Source organism: Lytechinus variegatus, chromosome 3 (genome assembly GCF_018143015.1).
Source record: "Lytechinus variegatus isolate NC3 chromosome 3, Lvar_3.0, whole genome shotgun sequence".
NCBI classification, from domain to species: Eukaryota; Metazoa; Echinodermata; class Echinoidea; order Temnopleuroida; family Toxopneustidae; genus Lytechinus; species Lytechinus variegatus.
This window is the reverse complement of record NC_054742.1, coordinates 11,901,352-11,923,150: the sequence shown is the minus strand read 5'-3', so window position 1 is coordinate 11,923,150 and position 21,799 is coordinate 11,901,352. Positions and strand designations below refer to the sequence as shown.

At 36.2% G+C, this 21,799-nt stretch overlaps 1 protein-coding gene across 2 annotated transcripts; it reads left to right on the top strand.

The window, feature by feature from the left end:
- The first annotated feature begins 2,049 nt into the window (after nucleotides 1-2,049).
- LOC121410227 (dolichol-phosphate mannosyltransferase subunit 3-like) lies at nucleotides 2,050-21,373 on the top strand. Of its 2 annotated transcripts, XM_041602166.1 has the most exons (6): nucleotides 2,161-2,199; nucleotides 2,242-2,288; nucleotides 12,491-12,626; nucleotides 18,432-18,461; nucleotides 19,352-19,429; nucleotides 20,736-21,373. In XM_041602166.1, exons 3-6 carry the CDS (start codon nucleotides 12,504-12,506, stop codon nucleotides 20,787-20,789), a joined length of 285 nt encoding a protein of 94 aa, XP_041458100.1. In that variant the 5' UTR covers nucleotides 2,161-2,199; nucleotides 2,242-2,288; nucleotides 12,491-12,503; the 3' UTR covers nucleotides 20,790-21,373. The 2 variants fall into 2 exon arrangements, with proteins under 2 accessions (XP_041458099.1, XP_041458100.1); XM_041602165.1 differs by lacking the exons at nucleotides 2,161-2,199; nucleotides 2,242-2,288 and adding an exon at nucleotides 2,050-2,157.
- The last annotated feature ends 426 nt before the right edge of the window (nucleotides 21,374-21,799 follow it).

The following is a 21,799-nucleotide window of genomic DNA, read 5'->3' as shown; positions in this document are numbered from 1 at the left end:
AAATGTCTACTAGTTTGAGCTTGCGATTCGCCGTACAACATCTCACAAGGATCATTATTAGTATTATTTTTATTTTTATTACCAGCAGAAGCTGATATTAAAAATGACATCCCCTCCAATACAAATCCTATTATCTAGAGGTTGCTCGCACGCTTCCAACACACTTGATCCCCTGCATCTTTAATTGAACCATTTGCTTATAGGCAGCAATTGCTCAGATAAAATCGAAATTAGCCTATGCTTGATCAGGGCGCCTATATTCTTAATGAAATACATGCTTTGGCCCCAACACACGCATGTATCATCGATCGTTATTACTATCATTGCATAATATCGTGTAATCTTGTAATGACAACATCGTTTTTGTTACCAAAATGAATTATTTTCATTTTCGGAAATACGAACCTTATTTAATTTTCGGATTAACGAACCTTTCGTTTTCGGATTAACGAACCTTATTTCGTTTTCGGATTAACGAACCTTCGGAATTACGAACCTTATTTCGTTTTCGGATTAACGAACCTTCGGAATTACGAACCTTATTTTGTATTCGGATTAACGAACCTTCGGAATTACGAACCTTATTTCGTTTTCGGATTAACGAACCTTCGGAATTACGAACCTTATTTCGTTTTCGTATTGACGAACCTTCGGAATTACGAACCTTCGGAAATACGAACCTTCGGAATAACCGAACCTTCGGAATTACGAAGCTTCGGAATTACGAATGTATGCGATTTTGGTTATGAGTACCAAAAAATGCTTAGAATATCAAGCTTTCAGGTCAGAATATAAAGAAATTTCAGCTCACTCTCGGCACTCGTACATCTGTGTAGTGAGATATGTATCCTCCTCATGATTTACAAACAGCCCTAAACAGGCACGCTTTTCCTGTCAGTATACTAAAAAAAAAAAAAAAAAAAAAAATCAGCTCGCGCTTCGCGCTCGCATTAATTTGTTGATGTCTGTGTCTCATGAGTCATATATAAATATGTGTGTGTGTGTGTGTGAAGGTGTGTGGATGGGTGTCTTGTACGATCGAGCACCTTTGGAAAGTTAATGATTTTGCCCCCCCCCCAATCTGAAAAATGGATCGACGCCCCTGTTGAGATGTACATAACTCCCCAGTTAAAATGCGAGTGTGCAGCGCTATATAGCTGATACGTTTTGACAAGACTTGAAAAAGGATGTTATCATTTCGAGAACTTTATGGAATCGGGAAAATAATAGGTACCTGACTAATCAAAATTTGCGAGGGGCAGTGTGAGCAGAAAATGTTAATATTCAGACCATAAAACAGACATTTTTTACAGAGCACTTAAAAAAAATAAATTTGTAAATCAAACAAAATAATGAAAATTCGATTTCCGAGCTGAAATATGTTTTGTATATTTAAAGGACTTCAAACTTTAAGCTCCATATATTGGGCAAGATATTTAAATCACCGAAAAGGCAATGCGAACTCGAGAAAAAAAATTATATCAACATTAAAGATTTTTGAAATTATTTTCTTCCCCTCCTATTATTTTATCGTCTCCCTCCTTTTATAAATATGCCCCCCGGTTTTCCCTCTTATTTCTCCTCTTTCCCCGAAGTTCTTTTTTTCTTTCTCCTTTTTTCATTTTTTTTGGTCCCACCAATAGGGGAGTGGGGCCCCTGGGTCTGCCTATGCCTAAATGTGGGTTTCTTATTTCATTGAATATTGATTGCTCTGTATATCATGTCATATTTTTTTAAAGATAACTCTCATAATTTGATTGACATCAAATTAGTATTTTATCAGCGATAATGAACTTTTTTTCAAATTGTACTCTATCAACGGATAAACTTGAAATTCCTCAAACCTCTTTCCTGGCAAGAAAGTAATTAAATTATTGATATTATTTATTTTTTTATTTATTTATTTATTTATTTATTTTTTATTTTTATTTTATTTTATTTATTTATTTTTTTTTTTTTGGGGGGGGGGGGGGCGTTTATCTGAGAAAAGCAGTAAAACCTATCGACTCCTAGCTATATCTTCATACAAGAGGCTTTCCATACTCCTATTTTGACGTGGATATATATGAAGTGCAGTAAGTGGACAAGTTGTTTCTGGAACACGTAACGATATGACTTGACTAAGTTAGTTGGACAGAGGAAACCAATATATCTACGGTACTTGTTTCGAATTATTTTTTAGAACTTACATGGGTGTACTAGATGAGATATTTCAATTGATTTTACGGTAACGTATTATAACAAAAGAAGACTTGAACCGCTGGATGATCTCTTCTTTATTTCTTACAGTGAGTGAGTTAGACCCACGCGTTAGGAATGGTGTTAGTAATTTTAGTCTTGATGACTCCGTGAATTCAAATTAAAGGTTTCTAATTCTTACCCAGACCGATGTCGTGTAGATCATGGCATGATGATGTCTTTTAAATCCTTTGACATAAACGTGTCCTTCTTCATCATTGGAGTCACTCATTCAATGAACAAGGTTATGATGTAACCTTGTTCTCAAAGTTGTATCTCCATGTGTGGCAAAATAAGGGTGGCAATGTTTGGCTTATTTTCTCTTTTTCTTTGGGGAAAATGCTTGATTTTCTTACACTGACAGTGTCCATTACATCTATTATTCATACAACTTGACTCTTGTTTAAATTTGATTCTTTAAATTATTTTTTTCTTAATTAAAAATAGAGATCAAAAAATGAAAATTTTCTTGCCATATTACTATTACTTTCCACCACTAGAGGGCGTACAAAAAAATATGCCCAAAATTCAAGTTTTTGAGCGCTCTGGTGAATACAAAAATTATTCCCAAGTTACTTATTAAAAAGAAATTGAAACTGTATGGAAATTAGTAATTTTGGTCACAAAAGTGATATTTTAATGATTTTTAAAGTGTGTGCTCTGTACAACATTGGCATACCATACTCCTACCTGTAGATTCCCCACAGGCAGGGTGGTAGCAATGAACAAGTGATTGGAGTCTTGAATCCCCTTCTATATTATAATAAACATATGTAAACAAAGTTGGATTTTCCTTGGAAATCCATCATTTTAATAAAAATCACGCAATTAATCTCTACACCACCTTCCTACGTCTAATGCGTAGGAAGGTTTAAAAAATAGTAAATTGAAATGTTAAAAAATAAAGGTTTCTTACCAGACCGATGTCGTGTAGGTTGATGTCGTAAATCGAATAAAAATCAGATCGAAAATCGGATCAGCAGCTAAGAAGCTAAAATCGAATCGAAAATCGATTCAGCGATGTTTAAAAACAAAGGAATACATCAAAATTTTGTTTGCGGTCGCACGCATCTTCCTGACAAAGTCATAAAGACGAATGCATTGGAATGGAAGGAATTAAGTCGCCGACATGCGCGATCGTTTGAAACATGTTTTAAAAGGGTTTTGAGGTGATACTGCTTTACAATAAAATGAGTGATTATTATTAGAAAGATAAACGAATGACGCATCTTCCGAGCAAAGACGCAAAGGAAAATAAAATGAAAATAATTCTCATAGATCACATGTCAATAAACGACCGGCGGAACATCGTGCTAGATTTAGAATTATTGGAATGATCTCGTACGATGTAAGAGAGAAGTGCAATGATGTCTGTCGATAATACGACCTTGTTAAGTTCACGGCGGCGTCCACTATCACCACGAGGTTGAAGAGAAGATGTCTATCATCATAAACGATGTAAGAGATTAGCGCCGAGATGTCCATCAATAATACGACTATATTAAGTTCATGGCGGGGTCCGCTATCACCACGAGGTTGAAAAGAAGATGTATAACATCATAAACGATGTAAGAGATTAGCACCGAGATTTCCATCAATAAAACGAATTTATTAAGTTCACGGCGGGGTTCGCTATCACCACGAGGTTGAAAAGGAGATGTATATCATCATAAACGATGTAAGAGATTAGCGCCGAGATGTCCATCAAATACGACTTTATCAAGTTCACGGCGGGGTCCGCTATATCACCACGAGGTTGAAAAGAAGATGTCTATCATCATAAACGATGTAAGAGAGTAGCGCAGTGATCTCCGTCAATAATACAACCTTTAAAACTTCACGGCAGCGTCTGCTATCATCAAGAGGTTGAAGAGAAGATGTCTATCATCATAAACGATGTAAGAGAGTAGCGCAGTGATCTCCGTCAATAATACAACCTTTAAAAGTTCACGGCGGCGTTCGCTGTCACCAAGAGGTTGAAGAGAAGATGTCTATCATCATAAATGATGTAAGAGAGTAGCGCAGTGATCTCCGTCAGTAATACGACCTTTAAAAATTTCACGGCGGCATCCGCTATCACCACAAGGTGGAAGAGAAGATATCTATCCTCTTAAACATCGTAAGAGATAATACCGCATCTTTCTTACTGATTAATATGACCACGAAATAGCTAGCACCTCAAAAACAATCTTGAAACATGTTCTGAACGATCACGCACTGTAACTAGATCTACGCCGATTTTTTATCCGATTTTTTCCTTCAAGGGGCATGATCGAAGATCGGCGAGTGATCGCCGATTGTGGTGAAATCGAATGAAATCGGTTACTGATTGCAAAATCGGTTACAAGCTTTGTGTAGGTCCCTTGATCCAAATGTACACAACGCAAATACAATATAGGGTCGACCCTTGAACTGCTTAAGTGTGACGTACATCCGGTTAGCGATGACGTTTTGAAGAACAATTTATAGATAAAAATTATTAACCGTATCAGACATCTGAGCAGGGCACTCATTCCATCATGAACAAGGTTATGATATAACCTTGTTCTCAGTTACATCTCTATGTGTGGCAAAATAAGGTTGCCAATGTTTGGATTATCATTATTTTCTCTTAAAGTTTTACACTGTCAGTTTCCAATACAGCTTTTCATTATATAACTTGGCTCCTAAGTAACTTTGATTCTTTGAATTATTTTTTCTTTATTAACCTAAAAAATGAAAATTTCCTTGCCATATTACTTTCCACCAATAGAGGGCATACACAAAAATATTCCCAAAATTCAAGTTTTTGAGTGCTCTGGTCAATACAAAAATTATTCTAAGCTTCTAATGAAAATCGGATTTCAACTGTATGGAAATTAATAATTTTGGTCACAAAAGTGATATTTTAATGATTTGTGTGCTCAAGACTGGGATCAAATGGCCGGTCAATAACATTCCAATTGTTTATCCACGGGCCCAATTTATTGCCCGCTCGGAAAGTCAATGAGAAAATGCATGTAAATGTAGCGGGCAATAAACGAGCACTGACATCCGGGGATTCTTACGCGTTTTTGTACGCGTCCTTGAACCGCGCAGTGCAATACGTCATAATGGTCATCAAGTTGAGACAACGCTGGATACTGTGTCCCTAGGCCAGGTACGCGTTACTTCAATTATGTCACAATGGTAAAGTTCAGAGGCCTAGTCTGCTCAACATGAGAAACAAGATTCTCATTCTAAAAATTTAAAATATCTAAATTTTAACAATTTTTGCTCTAATAGCAATATTGACTGGCCTGGGGGCGAAAGGACATATATCGCCCTCACTGAAATTGATATCACCCTCGTCAACAACTCGTGCGATATAAATCTAGTTTGGGCAATATATGTTGTATCGCCCCGAGGCCAGTCAATATTGTTTTATTATTACGTGATTGTAAATAATTAGTATAATATATACTAATTATTTTACCATTCATATCATAATTTCTTTTTAAAAAAAATTGTTTTCATGTTGTTCATTTAATGAGAGAGATAGCTGTTCATTTCAATATTTCAATTTTAATCGGAAAAAAAACTGGAAAAGGGGTTGGGAAAAGACAGGAGGGAGAAGAGAAAACATAAAAAGACTTACAGGTTGATAATTCTCTGGAACATTTTTTTGTCCCTTTTTGTGAATGGGCACCATGTTAGCAGAATGCCACAAGTCAGGGATCTGTCCTGTAATCATTGAAGTTGTGAAAATATCCGCTAACACTGGGGCTACCATCTGTAATTCCTTTAAGATTCTAAAATGAATTCCATCAGGAACTGGAGATTTGTCTTGATCCAGATGTCTTAGTATTTTTATTATAGCTGAGCTGTCTACCGGTATGTGGATATCCACTTAGGGATCCACGAAGCATCTGTTCTTGAACTGTGGAATCTAAAGTATTCTCAACAGTGAAAACTGAGCTGAAAAACTTATTAAAAACTTATGATTTCTCTTCATTGCTTTCGGCATAAGATCCCTCAGCATTTATCAAAGTAGGTATTCCTGACTTGGATTTTGTCTTGCTATGTATATGTATATACCTCTAGAAACTCTTTGAGTTGTGCTTGATTTCAGATGAAAGTTTTTTTTTTCAGTCTGTTTTAGCACTGTTAATCTTTTTTGTTGCTTTATTTCTCTTGGTGGTATATATAGCTCTGGATTTGACTGTATTTCTTTCCTTGCTTCTGTCACTCTGAAAAGCATTCTATGCTTTATGTTTATCTTTAATTGATCTCTTCACTTCAGCATTCATCCACAGTGGTTTGGGTTTGCAATTTGTAGATACAAGTGGTACATATCTTTTAGTTAGATATGTCATAGCATTGAAAACTGACGTGTTTTTCTTCGACTTGATCACGACTAAAAACATCACAAAATATATCGTTCTTCTCTGCATCTTTCCTCATTTCATCGTAATTACCTTTGTAATACGCATGTCGATTTCCTTTCTTGGGCTCACTACCAGGTGCTAAAAAAAGTTCAAAGGATATAGCGAGGGGGTTGCTTTTTCCAAGACATGTCTGGCTGCTTTGGCAGCACAAGATCAAGAATATTGCTCACTTGTCCTTCACGTAGCCTGGTAGGCTCTGTAACTAGTTGACTCATATATATATATATACGATCTAGAAATCTAGAGCTTAAGTTCTCTATGGGATGCGAGGTTTTCGGCGGATTCCATGTCACCTGCGGGGGACTAAAATCTCCAACGACTAAGTGGAAAGCCTAGCCTTTCGTTCTCCCTCAGAAGACTTAGTAAGGATTCATTGTACTCGGCATGACAATTCGGACTGCGATATATACATCCAATAAGTATTGCATGTTTACCTGGTTTGGAGTAGTACTGCACCAGATACTTTCGGCAAATTTATCACTTGAGAGAAGCAAGTTTGCTTTACGTTCCATTTTAGTATAAATGACTACACCTCTTTTGCAAAATTCCAAATATGGCAAGAACATGTCATATCCTGGAATGGTGTATTCAACATCTTCTATTTCCGTCCTGGAGAATTATGGGCATATCTCTGACAAGGCGATAATTGCTGGATTTTCAGTTTCAATTCTACATATCAACTCATTTCTTTTGTTCATCAAAGTGTCAACGTTGCTATAAAAACATTTGTAGGGTAGTCATTGCTCTGTTTCAGATTCTTTATGTGATTCTGAGTCAGATCCACTTTCTTCTTTAGTCGGAAATCTCTGAGGGTAATGTCTTTCCTGGGAATATCGTAAACTATCGTCTTATGTTGCGTACGTTATTTCCAGATTCTGAGACACTGAAAATAAAAATTTTCCGCTTTCCTCTTTCTTCTATCTCAACTACTGATTTGGTAATCACTTCAACCAAGCCTTCTTGACCATGTCTTTGATTGGGTTGGTGTGAATCAATCCAACTTGCATCATTCCTTGGTTCTGTACCTCCAGCAGCATAAGCGTAAATCCAATACGATGATGATCTACCATGAGTAGGATGGGGTTGAGATTCACACACTGGCAATCCTTGTATACTGGTTACTGAGTCATGCATCTGTTTCATGGCATTTTCTATCTTCTGGTTCATCTCCTTTCTCATAACTTCTAGTAGATTCTCAATGTCTGTACATGTTGCTGGTGTAGTAGAGGATGGTCTAACGTTATCTATACCCGCAACGGGCTTAGAGTGGGTGTACCTTACAGCTTTTCTTGCTCCTTTAATAGCCATTTTCTCACATTCTTTGCAGAACCAATGACATTTCTCACCAGCTTTACTTCAAAGCAGATTGTAAACTTCAATGATTGTGTCTTGGCATGGTAAAGACACCCATCGGTCGTATTGTATCATTATACGAATGGTGTTTTTTGTGAATAAATATTTCATAGCAGTTTTTGTCTCACCTGCATAGCAGAGTGAGACTATAGGCGCCGCTTTTCCGACGGCGGCGTCAACATCAAATCTTAACCTGAGGTTAAGTTTTTGAAATGACATCATAACTTAGAAAGTACATGGACCTAGTTCATGAAACTTGGCCATAAGGTTAATCGAGTATTGCTGAACATCCTTTTAGAGTTTCATGTCACATGACCAAGGTCAAAGGTCATTTAGGGTCAATGAACTTAGACCATGTTGGAGGAATCAACATCAAAATCTTAACCTGAGGTTAAGTTTTTGAAATGTCATCATAACTTAGAAAGTATATGGACCTAGTTCATGAAACTTGGACATAAGGTTAATCAAGTATCACTGAACATCCTGCACGAGTTTCATGTCACATGACCAAGGTCAAAGGTCATTTAGGGTCAATGAACTTTGGCCGAATTGGGGGTATCTGTTGAATTCCCATCATAACTTTGATTGTTTATGGATCTGATTCATGAAACTTGGACATAATAGTAATCAAGCATCACTGAACATTTTGTGCAAGTTTCAGGTCTCATGATTAAGGTCAAAGGTCATTTAGGGTCAATGAACTTTGGCCGAATTGGGGGTATCTGTTAAATTACCATAATAACTTTGAAAGTTTATTGGTCTAGTTCGTTAAACTTGGACATTAGAGTAAAGTATCACTCAACATCCTGTGAGCATTTCAGGTCACATGACCAAGGTCAAAGGTCAATGAACTTTGGCCGAATTGGGTGTATCTGTTGAATTACCATCATAACTTTGAAAGTTTATGGATCTGATTTATGAAACTTGGACATAAGAGTAATCAAGTATCACTGAACATCCTGTGCGAGTTTCAGGTCACATGATCAAGGTCAAAGGTCATGTAAGGTCAATGAACTTTGGCCATGTTGGGGTTTTTGTCTCACCTGCGAAGCAAAGTGAGACTATAGGCGCCGCTTTTCCGACGGCGACGGCGGCGGCGTCAACATCAAATCTTAACCTGAGGTTAAGTTTTTGAAATGACGTCATAACTTAAAAAGTATATGGACCTAGTTAATAAAACTTGGCCATAAGGTTAATCAAGTATTACTGAACATCCTTTTAGAGTTTCATGTCACATGACCAAGGTCAAAGGTCATTTAGGGTCAATGAACTTAGACCATGTTGGAGGATTCAACATCGAAATCTTAACCTGAGGTTAAGTTTTTGAAATGTCATCATAACTTAGAAAATATATGGACCTAGTTCATGAAACTTTGACATAAGGTTAATCAAGTATCACTGAACATCCTGCATGAGTTTCACGTCACATGACCAAGGTCAAAGGTCATTTAGGGTCAATGAACTTTGGCCGAATTGGGGATATCTGTTGAATTCCCATCATAACTTTGAAAGTTTATGGATCTGATTCATGAAACTTAGACATAATAGTAATCAAGCATCACTGAAAATTTTGTGCAAGTTTCAGGTCTCATGATTAAGGTCAAAGGTCATTTAGGGTCAATGAACTCTGGCCGAATCGGGGATATCTGTTGAATTACCATCATAACTTTGAAAGTTTATTGGTCTAGTTCGGTAAACTTGGACATTAGAGTAATCAAGTATCACTGAACATCCTGTGCGCGTTTCAGGTCACATGACCAAGGTGAAAGGTCAATGAACTTTGGCCGAATTGGGTGTATCTGTTGAATTCCCATCATAACTTTGAAAGTTTATGGATCTGATTCATGAAACTTGTACATAAGAGTAATCAAGTATCACTGAACATCCTGTGCGAGTTTCAGGTCACATGATCAAGGTCAAAGGTCATTTAGGGTCAATGAACTTTGGCCGAATTGGGGGTATCTGTTGAATTACCATCATAACTTTGAAAGTTTATTGGTCTAGTTCGTTAAACTTGGACATTAGAGTAATCAAGTATCACTGAACATCCTGTGCGCGTTTCAGGTCACATGACCAAGGTCAAAGGTCATTTAGGGTCAATGAACTTTGGCCGAATCGGGGGTATCTGTTGAATAACCATCATATCTCTGTAAGTTTATTGGTCTAGTTCATAAAAAGTGGACATAAGAGTAACCATGTATCACTGAACATCTTGTGCGAGTTAGAGTAGTATTCAAAGTCAGCACTGCTGCTATATTGAACTGCGTGATGCAGGTGAGACGGCCAGAGGCATTCCACTTGTTGTTGAATAACCATCACATCTCTGTAAGTTTATTGGTCTAGTTCATAAAAAGTGGACATAAGAGTAACCATGTATCACTGAACATCTTGTGTGAGTTAGAGTAGATTTCAAAGTCAGCACTGCTGCTATATTGAACTGCGTGATGCAGGTGAGACGGCCAGAGGCATTCCACTTGTTCAAAGTCAGCACTGCTGCTTTATTGAATCGGTCGATGCAGACAGAGCTTCCAAGTCTCACGCATTATGTGTGAGACTCAAACATTTTGGACTCTTGTCCATCCCCTCAAATCTCTGTCTCATGCAACTATCACAGCCTATCCCCATATACATTGTACACAATGTCTGTGATCCCACTCAGATTCACAAAAAATCTCACACATAGCTGGTCTTTGAACTTGGCATCTCAGTGCAGATGAGAGCGCCAGAGGCGCTCCACTTGTTTAGAAGTGTTGAGCAATATTGTAGAGAACTAAATTGAAGATTACTTAATTCATAGCTTTGTGAAATCAAGACAAAAAAGACATGATAGAAGGTTCTAAATGAAAAAAAATTGATAAGTGTCCGGACAACCCACCCCCCAAGTAGATCTAAGGCCCGGGGGCCACTTATATTGACGAGTGGATACCATGCGTGACAAAAAAACACGTAAAAGGATGTCTTTTTCACGATAGGGCACGTTACGAGTCCGATTTGCGCGAGGTGTAGAAGATGGGGTCGTACTAAACCAAATAAGGTAAAGCTGACGACTGAAGGACCCGTAAAAATAAAACATTCCTGTACTTGTTTAGGGGTTCATTTCAGGGAATATTTGCCGAGAGTATCGTTTTGTTTCCAATACTGGTGAAGGGTAGGGTTTCACACCCCAATACTTGTTAAGGGGTGCATATTCAGAATATGGAAATTACGTGTTTAGGGTGCTTTTCGAGACCCCATGGTCGCGCATGGTATCCACTCGTGAATGGAAGTGCCCCCCCCCCCCCCCGGAATCTAAGGTAATGCTAAAACAGGGAACTCGTTGGCGCCTGCTACCAGTACCACTCACTTGATGGTAACTGGAATTATATTTCATGATACATGTACCTATTATTCATTATGTTTTTGTGGGATGTGCAAGTGTGGTTTTCTTTATTGTATTCCCCGAACAGAGTTCGGAGGATACTATGAATTTGGCGTCGCCGCGTCCGCCGCAGAGATTTCCTTGTGAGTGCTCTATCAGCTGCATTTCTTCTCCGATCATCTTCAAATTAAGCATGAAGGTTGAGTATGGTATAGCTAAGAAGCCTATTGATTTTTGATGTGGGCAGAGAGATCGTTGCCATGGTAACAAGAGTTTTTGTGGAAATATAGCAGAGATGTTCTTGTGAGCACTCTTCCAGCTGCATTTCTTCTCCGATCATCTTTTAATGTGGCATGAAGGTCCATTATGGTAAAGCAAAGCCTCCTATTGATTTTGGTGTGGGCAGAGACATTGTTGCCATGGTAACGATTTTTTTTATCTCGCCCACCAGAGGTGAAGGCGAGACTGAGGGATCCAAACGTCTGTCCGTCACAAACCTTATGACGCATAACTCCACAGCCATCACTTTTCAATCAAACTTGGACGGTAGTGGACTTGGGGAATCTGCATGTTATGCTGCAGTCGGAGGTCACACGGTAAGGTCAAAGGTCATTTTCAGGTCAGCGTTAAAGTTTACATGCAAGACTCTATTATGACACCTAACTCCACAATCATAAGTCACTGTTCAACCAATTTTGGATGGTAGATGGACTTGGGGGGCCTGCATGTTATACTGCAGTCAGAGGTCACATGGTAAAGTCAAAGGTCATTTTCAGGTCAACATTGAAGTTTACATGCAAGACGCTTTCTCCGCAAGAGTAAGTCACTTTTCAACCACACTCGGATGGTAGATGGGCTTGGGGGACCTGCATGCTAGGGTCATTGTCGCCATGATAATCGTATTTTTTGGTCAAATTTCTGTGTGAGCTCTATATATCGCAATGACGGATGACACGTTGGGTTCAGGGATACATGTGCTTGGCTGCGCAACCTCTAGTTTCTTCTTATTTTGTAATTTTTTTTATTACTCTAAGAAGATGTGTAATTCTTTGATGCTTAATAGCAAGGCTTTACAATTTCCATTTTTATAAACCCTCATGAAGAATTCTAGTCCTTTATTCTCTTGTTTTTTCAGATATACATTCAACATGGCAACTAAACTTGTCCAGTGGCTTACTGTCTTTACTCTCCTTGCCAGTCTCTGGAGTGCCTTGGTGTTTGACATCATTCCTGTCAAGTTAGATAGCAGATTTAAAGAAGTTATATGGCCAGTGAGTGTGTTATGTATTTCGATTATGGTGCAAGGATATCGATATTCAAATGAAATAGAAATAGTCTGCTTTGGCATGTAAGGTATAAATTAATCATAATTGGTTTAGTATATTTCAAGAGGAGTGCAGCTTTCAAAAATGAAAGATTAAGTCATACTCTTCGTCAGTGCTAATGAGGGAGAATTCATTTCAAAATCCGTTTCTGAAACGGTTGTGAAAACTTGTCTGTTCATGGACAATACAGATTGTAAAACTCACCTTTCAAAGAAATCAATGAAGATGGATAGGTAGTTGATTACTTTGAAAGGTTGGTGTCACAATTTTATTTTTCCCTTCAATTTTATTGTCTCTCCTGCATAGCAGAGCGAGACTATAGGTGCCGCTTTTCTGACAGCGGCGTCGTCAACATTGAAATCTTAACCAAGGTTAAGTTTTTGAAATGTCATCATAACTTCAAAAGCATATAGACCTAGTTCATAAAACTTACACATAAGGGTAATAGTGTATCACTGAATATCCTGCTTGAGTTTCATGTCTCATGATCAAGGTCAAAGGTCACTTAGGGTCATCAAACTTTGGCTATGTTGGGGTTATTTGAGGGATTGTCATCATAACTTTAAAAGTTTATGGATCTAGTTCATGAAACGTGGACATAAGTGCAACCAGATATCCCTGAATATCATGTGCAAGTTTCTGGTCACATTACTAAGGTCAAAGGTCACTTGGGGTCAATGAACTTTGGCCATATTGGGGTTATTTGAGGAACTGTCATGATCATAACTTTAAAATTTTATGGATCTAGTTCATGACACTTGGACCTAAGAGTAATCAAGTATTCTTGAGGGATTGTCATCATAACTTTAAAAGTTTATGGATCTAGTTCATGAAACGTGGACATAAGTGCAACCAGATATCCCTGAATATCATGTGCTAGTTTCAGGTCACATGACCAAGTCAAATGTCATTTAGGGTGAATAAACTTTGGTAATGTTAGGGGTATTTGTGGAATTATCATAACTTTAAAATCTTTGGATGTAGTTCATGAAACTTGGTCATAAGAGCAGCAATGTATCCCTGAATACCTTTAGTGTGTTTCAGGAACATGGCCAAGATCAAAGGTCATTTAAAGGTCAATAAACTCTGGCTGTGTTGGGAGTGTGTGTTGAATTGGCATCATAACTTTGATAGGAAGTTTATGGTACTTGCTCATGAAACATAGACATAAATGGGCAATTCCATGAAAATGTTCACTTCAGTGAAAAGTTAAGTTTAAGATTTCACTTAAGCAGTCAAATTTTCTTAAAAAGAAATCTATAAAGTTTGATTTTTCAATAGACAAATCGCAATATTGATAAAATTGTGCATTTCTCCATCACTTAAAAAATAGAATAGTGAATTGCAAAAAATGTTGCTATTTTTAAACAGTTCATCCTTCCTGTCTACAAAAGAAAATAAAATCCCAGAGGTCTCTTTCCTTTTTTAAATAGTTGATTAATGTTTACAATACATCAAGAGAAAATCTTTGTTAAATTTTATGCCATTAATTAATTTTTGAGAAATCAATCTTCAGATTTGTGTGATTTCTTTAATATTATCAGTGTCATGTCCGTTGTGTTTTTCTCTTTAAGTTTTCATAACTAAAATGAAATTTGTCTGAAGTTACTGCAAATTCAGATTTTATGTAATTGAATTAAACCCCCTACCATTTGTAGCAATCAGTTCCCTTACCAATTCTCTTTTTCATAAAAAATGTGTAATGGACATGACACTTTGCGTAATGGACATGACACCTTAGATATGACAAGAGGTAGCATTCACAAAAATGAGATATTTGATTCAGTGTATCAGACTGATAGTCATTCTGAATTGATTGAGGGTAGCTGGATGTTGGATATGAATACTATAATTAGCTCATTAATTCATGAAATCTGCATGTCATTCAAGCTAAAAATTTAAGTTGGTGAGTGATGAAAGTTCAACTCTTGTTCTGGTAGATGGAGCGTTGTGTCCCAGTGGATTAGTCTCCGGACTCTGAAACAGAGGGTCGTGGGTTCGAATCCCAACCATGGCGTAATTTCCTTCAGCAAGAAATTGATCCACAATGTGCTGCACTCAACCCAGGTGAGGTAAATGGGTACATGGCAGGAATTTATTCCTTGAAACGCAGCGCGTGTAACAGCTGCACTGCTAAAGCCAGGGTAATTATGCTGCATATACTGTAGAGCGCTTAGAGACTTCTGACAAAATAAGTATTAAGCGCTATATAAGCAAGTATAATTATTATCATTATTAGATTTTTCTGAGAATTACCGGTATGCCAAAGAATATCAGGATAAGATGCAACTAGCTCTGGCAACATACTCAGATCTCTATCTTAATCTGCTTTATTTGTGTTTGGACAAAAGATAATTGATTTTTCTAGGTTTTTGCAGGAACAGTTTGGAACATCATAAAATTGCAACTTGTACATTCATGAGATCATTGATGGTGCTGGCTCACTATTAAAACTAAGCTGGTGAGAATAGGAAACAATTTCAAACAATCAAACAAATACACAACTTTGACACCACTTTGAATGTGAGCAGGGGAGTCAAGACTACATAACCAGTGATGATTAGAAACAATCAACCTCATCCTCTCTTCGGAAGTACAAGTGAATATCTCAACTAGAATTGAATTTTCTACTAAGAAAATACAAAAATACTTTGTTGCCCATGTGACCACCTAACAAGAAAATGGACATGGTGTAAAATTTTCAGAATAAAGAGGGAAGTCCCTCTCTTAATTATTGTCATGAAAAGGAAAACATTTTTTTGTAATATTCAAGTAGTCGATATTTTAGAACATCCAAGATTTAATGAGAAGATGATTATACTCAGGATAATATTAATTCATAAAAGAAATTCTCAGTAGTGATTTAGGAAAAATCTGAATTCCTGTCAACTCTATTGAAAGATTGGTTTCCAGGTACTGCCTTTTAAACTTTAAAGTGCATTTTAATATCATTATTGAAAAAAACTCTACTGACATACTAGTATATTCTTTATCATAAAATACATTTTTATGATGTGTTCAAGTTCAACATGGATTTATTCATGTTTTGTATATTTTGTTTTCTACCCAAAACGTGAGACTCAGTCTTCTCAATCTCATTGTGCCATATTGGTGCTATAACTTATCTGCATTGTATTCAATATAAATATCACATTCCCCTGTAGCTTTTTGATTAATAAAACTTGCCAATAAGATCTGCATGTTTTTCTTAAGAATGATAGTGCTTAGCTGTGACATTCATCATTCATATTTCTTTCATTGTGAAACTAAGAAGTGCCAAAGTCATTAACTTCAAAAGGGTGTCATGTCCGTTACGCTAGTGTAATGTTGAATACTAAAGCCATGAATAAAAATAACCTTTATTATCACCCGTATCAGACATCTGAGCTGGTCACCGTATTGCCCTACATTTTCTTAATATCAGGAAGGGTAGGTATATTGTTTGTATTTTCCTCGGTCTCAATGTGCGCATTTACTTTGCATGCAGAGACGACGCAAAATATACCTTTGTATTTTCCCTGGTCTCACATCCGGGCATTTGTGGATGCGTATAAAGAGATACGCTTCATAAGGATCCGCGCACCAACAATATACGTCATAATAAAGACAACACTGGATCCGAGAGCTTGCAAGTACGTCATAATGGTAAATAAAGTGCAGAGACTAGACCGATATTAACATGACACAATAGAACTCTATTTTTAAAAGAAATATCCCCATTATCATGATTTTTGCTCTAGATATCTGATTTGGATGATAATAAAAATATTGACTGGCTCTTCTTTCGGGGAACATCAAATATATTGCCCTTAAAAGACCCATATTGCCCTCGTCTAAAGACTCGGGCCAATATGATTCTTTTGCTGGCAATATATTTGATGTTCCCCTCAAGGCCAGTCAATATTATATAATTATTATTCATACAGACAATTTTAGAGCCCAAATACAAGTGTTATTTTGTTGGTGCACTCGACCCACTTAAAAAGTTTGTTGAACTCGCCTAATATTTTTTCCGAGGTGACACAATATTGAAAATATTGGACGACTAGAAGGGGAATTCCCGAAGTGTATACGCACCACTCATCGCGCGCGCATGCAGTTTCAATGGCAAATGCGCACTGTGTGTGGAACTGTGACTGCAGAGTGATGAACAATTCCTATTAAATTTTTTATACAGAGGCTGCAGTAAATCTCTAAATGCAGAGAAAACCAACAACTGTTAGGAAGTTTGGAGTTATATTCGCTTTAATTTCATTTTATCCTATAATAATTTGAATATATTTTAGAAATTGAGGCACAGGAAATACTATTTTTTTGCATGATAAATCGAGTGCGTAGCTTTAGGACCCCTTCTACATCGGGCGGCGAAATTAAGAGGTTTTCGAAAAACACGACGGGATTTTCGTATTAGTGAGTTTTGTGATATTTTCTACTTGGTTAATGATCTTTAGAATGTTTGCCACAAATTAGTGAAATATAATTTGTTGAAATATTAAAATTGGGACAGTTTTTATTGTTTGAAAACAAAGTGCGTAGCTTTAGGTCCCCCCATCATACAGCAGAGTCAGTCTCAGGGCGGGAGGGTAAGTTAAAATTATTTGCTAAAATTCTCTGTATGAATAATAATCATAATACTGGATGTCCCATTTTTCGGTCAATACAAGGAAATATAGGACTCGCTTTGCATAAATATTGGACGCGTCGAAGACGAGTCCAATATTTTGCAAAGCTCGTCCAGTATTTCCTTGTATTAACCTCAAGTCCATCCAATATTATATAATTATCAACTAATTTTTGTTTGATTAGATGTGGTGGGTGGTAGAAGATATTCATTAATTGTTATTATTTGGTGTAGAAGAAAATTTTCTTCATATTTTTTTGTTTTGTAAATATTGTAGAAAAGCCCCCCCCCCCCTCTCTGAAATTACAAAATTATAAGAGATATTCCAGAATACCAGTTATTATGTGTGTCTCTAACTTCTAGCCTTGATATAAAAACAATAAGACTTTTACCATATCTTGTAATAAAAGAATAATATTCGCTTATAAAAAGTGGACTGATCAAAACTATTACACTACGTGTGTCATGTCTGTTATGGTAAATTTTAAGCTACGAATAAAGAATGCACTAAAAAACTGTTGTTGAACTTAATTTTGTGAATCTTAAGGTGTAATTAACACCATCAGGTGCATGCAGCCTTATAATTCACAGGAATTTTGATAAGCAATAGGAGGTAAAAAAGCTTCGTCCATTTCATGTCATGTCCGTCACGCTCATAAGGCGTGCATTTTCTCCGCAATTTTTCTAACGAAACGATTTGAAATTTCATGTTTATGTAAAGTGATACTTGATTGTGTCTGGTAAACTCACTAACAATGATTCAAAGACTGCCAATTCTACTGAATGAAACTTTGAATTACAAAAATTTGTCTGACTGTTATGTTCGTTACACTGCAATCGTAATCAAGTATGAATAATTGTTTTGCACATGTCTTTGAATACATGTAGGTCACATGATCTTGGTCTAAGGTCATTTTGGGTCAATGGTCATTATATTTATTATTGTATTAGTGTTTTCTTCTATGAATAATTATTCATTACTTGTTTTTCAAAGGAAGCTCTGCCACTATATCGAATTGCATATAAATGCAAGTGAGACTGCCAGAGGCTTGTTTTCATTTGTATGTTGCATAATGAATGTAAAAGTAGTCTGAACTCAATATCCACATTTTTCTTTATTTTTTCCATAGTTTCCAGTGTATCTTCTTGTGGTATTTGGGGTAAGTTAATTCATTTGTGTTTCCACTGTGCTAAATCATTAAGAATAATGTTTACCCAATCATGTGAACAACAGAGATTAATTCACATCAGTTTAATAGAGGGGTCAAATATTAAAAGATGGTTTCAAATTGGCATTTGATTCGATAATGAATCAGAAAAAAGTATTGCGTATTTTTATGCAAAATAATACTTTTTGTTCTACCCCCACAAAATCAAGCTCCAAATGTTTGAATTTGGTAAAGAAACTCTCTTTGGTGTTCCTAGCAAAACTGTATTGTTTTGAAATTTCTTCTGTATTTCTCTTCGGGGTTTTACTTTTTTTAAATTGTTTTTGCAATAAATTTTGTTTGTGATACTTATGAGATCACAAGCAGCATAAATCAAATAAACTGAATCTGTAATTAAAATGTTCATACATTTATAATATTAGGCTGAAAACACAATTTGTATTTAAATGAAACAAAATCATGTTATTGCCCACTTTTTGATCTGAAATGCTGTACAAAATTGTGCATATTTTTTTCAGAACCATGTAGCTTGGCATCGCAAATTTGGTCTTTAAAAATACCCAGTTAGGGTTAAAAAGTAAGGGATTTTGTAGCAGGATATTTGTCTCTAGTACAACACATGCAGCTGATGTATGATATATGCTTGCTGTGAAAAAAAAATCATAGGCAGCCTAGGGGAGTTGAACCCATGACCTGGATGACAGTGTCCTAGATTACTCAACCACTACTTATACTTCTGTCAGAAATTTGGACAGCTCAATAGCTTCTCATGATATTTATGTTTAGCAGTCTTCCAATGTAGGTCCAGAGTTGTGTCTTATTATCATGCAGATATATTTATTGTTGGTTATTTTATTTTTATTTTGTCCTTGTTTGTGTAGTGTTTTTCCCTTGGAACGATTGGTTACAGAGTTGCTACATTTAATGACTGTGAAGATGCCGCAGCCTCACTTAAAGAGGTAAAACTTCTTTTTTTTTCCAGCTCACAGTCCATGTCATTACAAATTCATTGAAACAATCTATCTACCTACCTACCTACCTATCTATCTATCTATCTGTCTGGTCTATCTTGTTTGTCTATCTGTACTTATTTATCTATATATCTCTCTGTCCATGGATCCATACATCTATGATCTATACTATGTTGAGATGTCAGAAATTATCATCAAGAGTAGATCCAAAGAATATCTTATGTTACAAGTCTGATTTCGTTATAAAAAGGTAACAAAAGTATTTTGTCTCTTAATGACGAATACTGATTGTGTTTCATTTTTCGTGAAAAATAATAAATACAAGCAATTTACACATTCTCTCCTTGAACATTAAAAAAAAAAGAGAATGTGATTTACGGATCCTGCATTTTTTTGTTTCTGACCCAGAACTGTAGAAGATTTTTTATTTGATTCGCCATTTGAAATCCAAATTCTTCATCTCAATGTCTTCAAATGTACCTATGTGTTTGATATAGATGTCTTTTTTTCCCTGTAGAATTTATGTGAAGCAGAATTGATAGAGTGCAGTGAACTTTGAATATATTATGCTTAGTAGATGAGTTATAATAATTGATATTCTCCCTGGGGGGCCACTTACATTGACGAGTGGATACCATGCGCGACCCAAAAAACATGTAAAAAGGATGTCTTATTTCAAGATAGGGCACGTAACGCACGTAACGTAATAAGGGTTTCAAAAACACTAAAATAATGAAAAAGGAATACCTATTTCGCTAGGAAAATTATGTGTTTAGGGTCAAATTTGCGAGGGTATAAAAAATCAAGACTAAAATGTTTTATAAAGGATGTACTTTTTGCTCCAAGAGTCAACACTACGTGTTTTGAGTACAATTTGCGCGAGTGTGGCTGTACTAAACCCAATGATGTAGGTAAAGGTTAAACCGACGTCCGTGAATATCGCTATACTTGTTTGGGGTACAATTCAGGGAGTACTTGTCAATAGTATCGTTTTGTTTCCAATACTTGTTAAGGGTAGGGTTTCACACGCCAATACTTAAGGGGTACATTTTCAGAATATGGAAAATACGTGTTTAGGATGCTTTTCGAGACCCCATGGTCGCGCATGGTATCCACTCGTCAATGGAAGAGCCCCCCCCCCCCCCCCCGGATATTCTAAAAGTCAGTTATACTAATATACTTAGAAAATGGTATGCAGAATGAAATTTGTATACTATTTAGTTATAATTTCTGAAATCATTAAGTCTGTACATGTATCTCTTCTCAGCTTGCAATTTTTTTTTTATTTTTTCAGGAACTCAAAGAAGCAAGAGAAGATCTGAAATGCAAAGGATTTAAATTCTCATGACACAGTAGGATATCAGAACTCTAGAAATTGTAAAGACATCTCAACAAATGAATAAGCTTTAAAGGCAATTATACTTCAAAGAATAATTGCTAGTTATGATTGTACTCAAGCTTTCACTCCAGTCTTGTGGTTTTACACTGCAAATTTGTATGACAAAGAGTTAGACCTGAGGATCGATATCATGAATACAATGTTAGATTTCAATTGATCTCTATAGTCATAAGGGTGCATTTCGCATTAATTAGGTCAAATTTTTTAATTGACATTTTTATTTAGATCAGTTTTCACAGCATACTCAAACCATTGCAATGCAACCAATGAGTATGAATTGAGCACACTGTGGCAAAGGTGATCATTTAATATTAATCACTTTCCCAGTAAAGTACGCATGAGAAAAAGAAATGTGTAAAGTGCTTGACATCCGCATAAACCATGGTTTCAAGCCATTTACTCAAAACCACTTTTGTGAAATTAGGTCATTGTTGTTAATAAATGGCATGTGCCTAGTTGTGGTTTAGTAAGAAAGCCTCAGATGTATTTTGTCATTTGGATAGGTTAGGCATTACTTAAATATTCTACCATTCGAAAATAAAAAGATAAAGCAAAATCAAACCTGCCAGGACACTAGGGTGGTTAAATTGCATTTTGACACAAGATGAGAAAAACCTTTGTATTTTTCAAATGCAATCACCAGAAGTATATTTTGATTGGACAAAATCAATGATTTTATTTTCATATTCTTATGTACTTTGTGAACAAGTAACTATGTTCTTTCCTGATGATAATGAGTATTAGACTTGTTAACTGCAAAAAAAGGGCTTACGGCTGCATTTTTGAGTACAAATGTCCCACTTGGCACAAATGTTCCTTGAGTCAAAAGAAAAAGATTCATCCAAAGAGACACGCTGTATCTATGCAAATAAGCAAGTAATTTGCATAAATTTGCATATTATGTCGATATAGTAAAAACAAGTAATTCAGAATAAATATTTCACCAGAACTGCCCTAAA

What these genes read in the sequence shown, in the direction of transcription:
- LOC121410227 (XM_041602165.1), top strand. Translation starts at nt 12,504, where the DNA reads ATGGCAACTAAACTTGTCCAGTGGCTTACTGTCTTTACTCTCCTTGCC. An exon ending in TTAAAGAAGTTATATGGCCA is followed by an intron (nt 12,627 to 18,431) that starts GTGAGTGTGTTA and finishes TTTTTTCCATAG; the next exon opens with TTTCCAGTGTATCTTCTTGT. An exon ending in CCGCAGCCTCACTTAAAGAG is followed by an intron (nt 19,430 to 20,735) that starts GTAAAACTTCTT and finishes TTATTTTTTCAG; the next exon opens with GAACTCAAAGAAGCAAGAGA.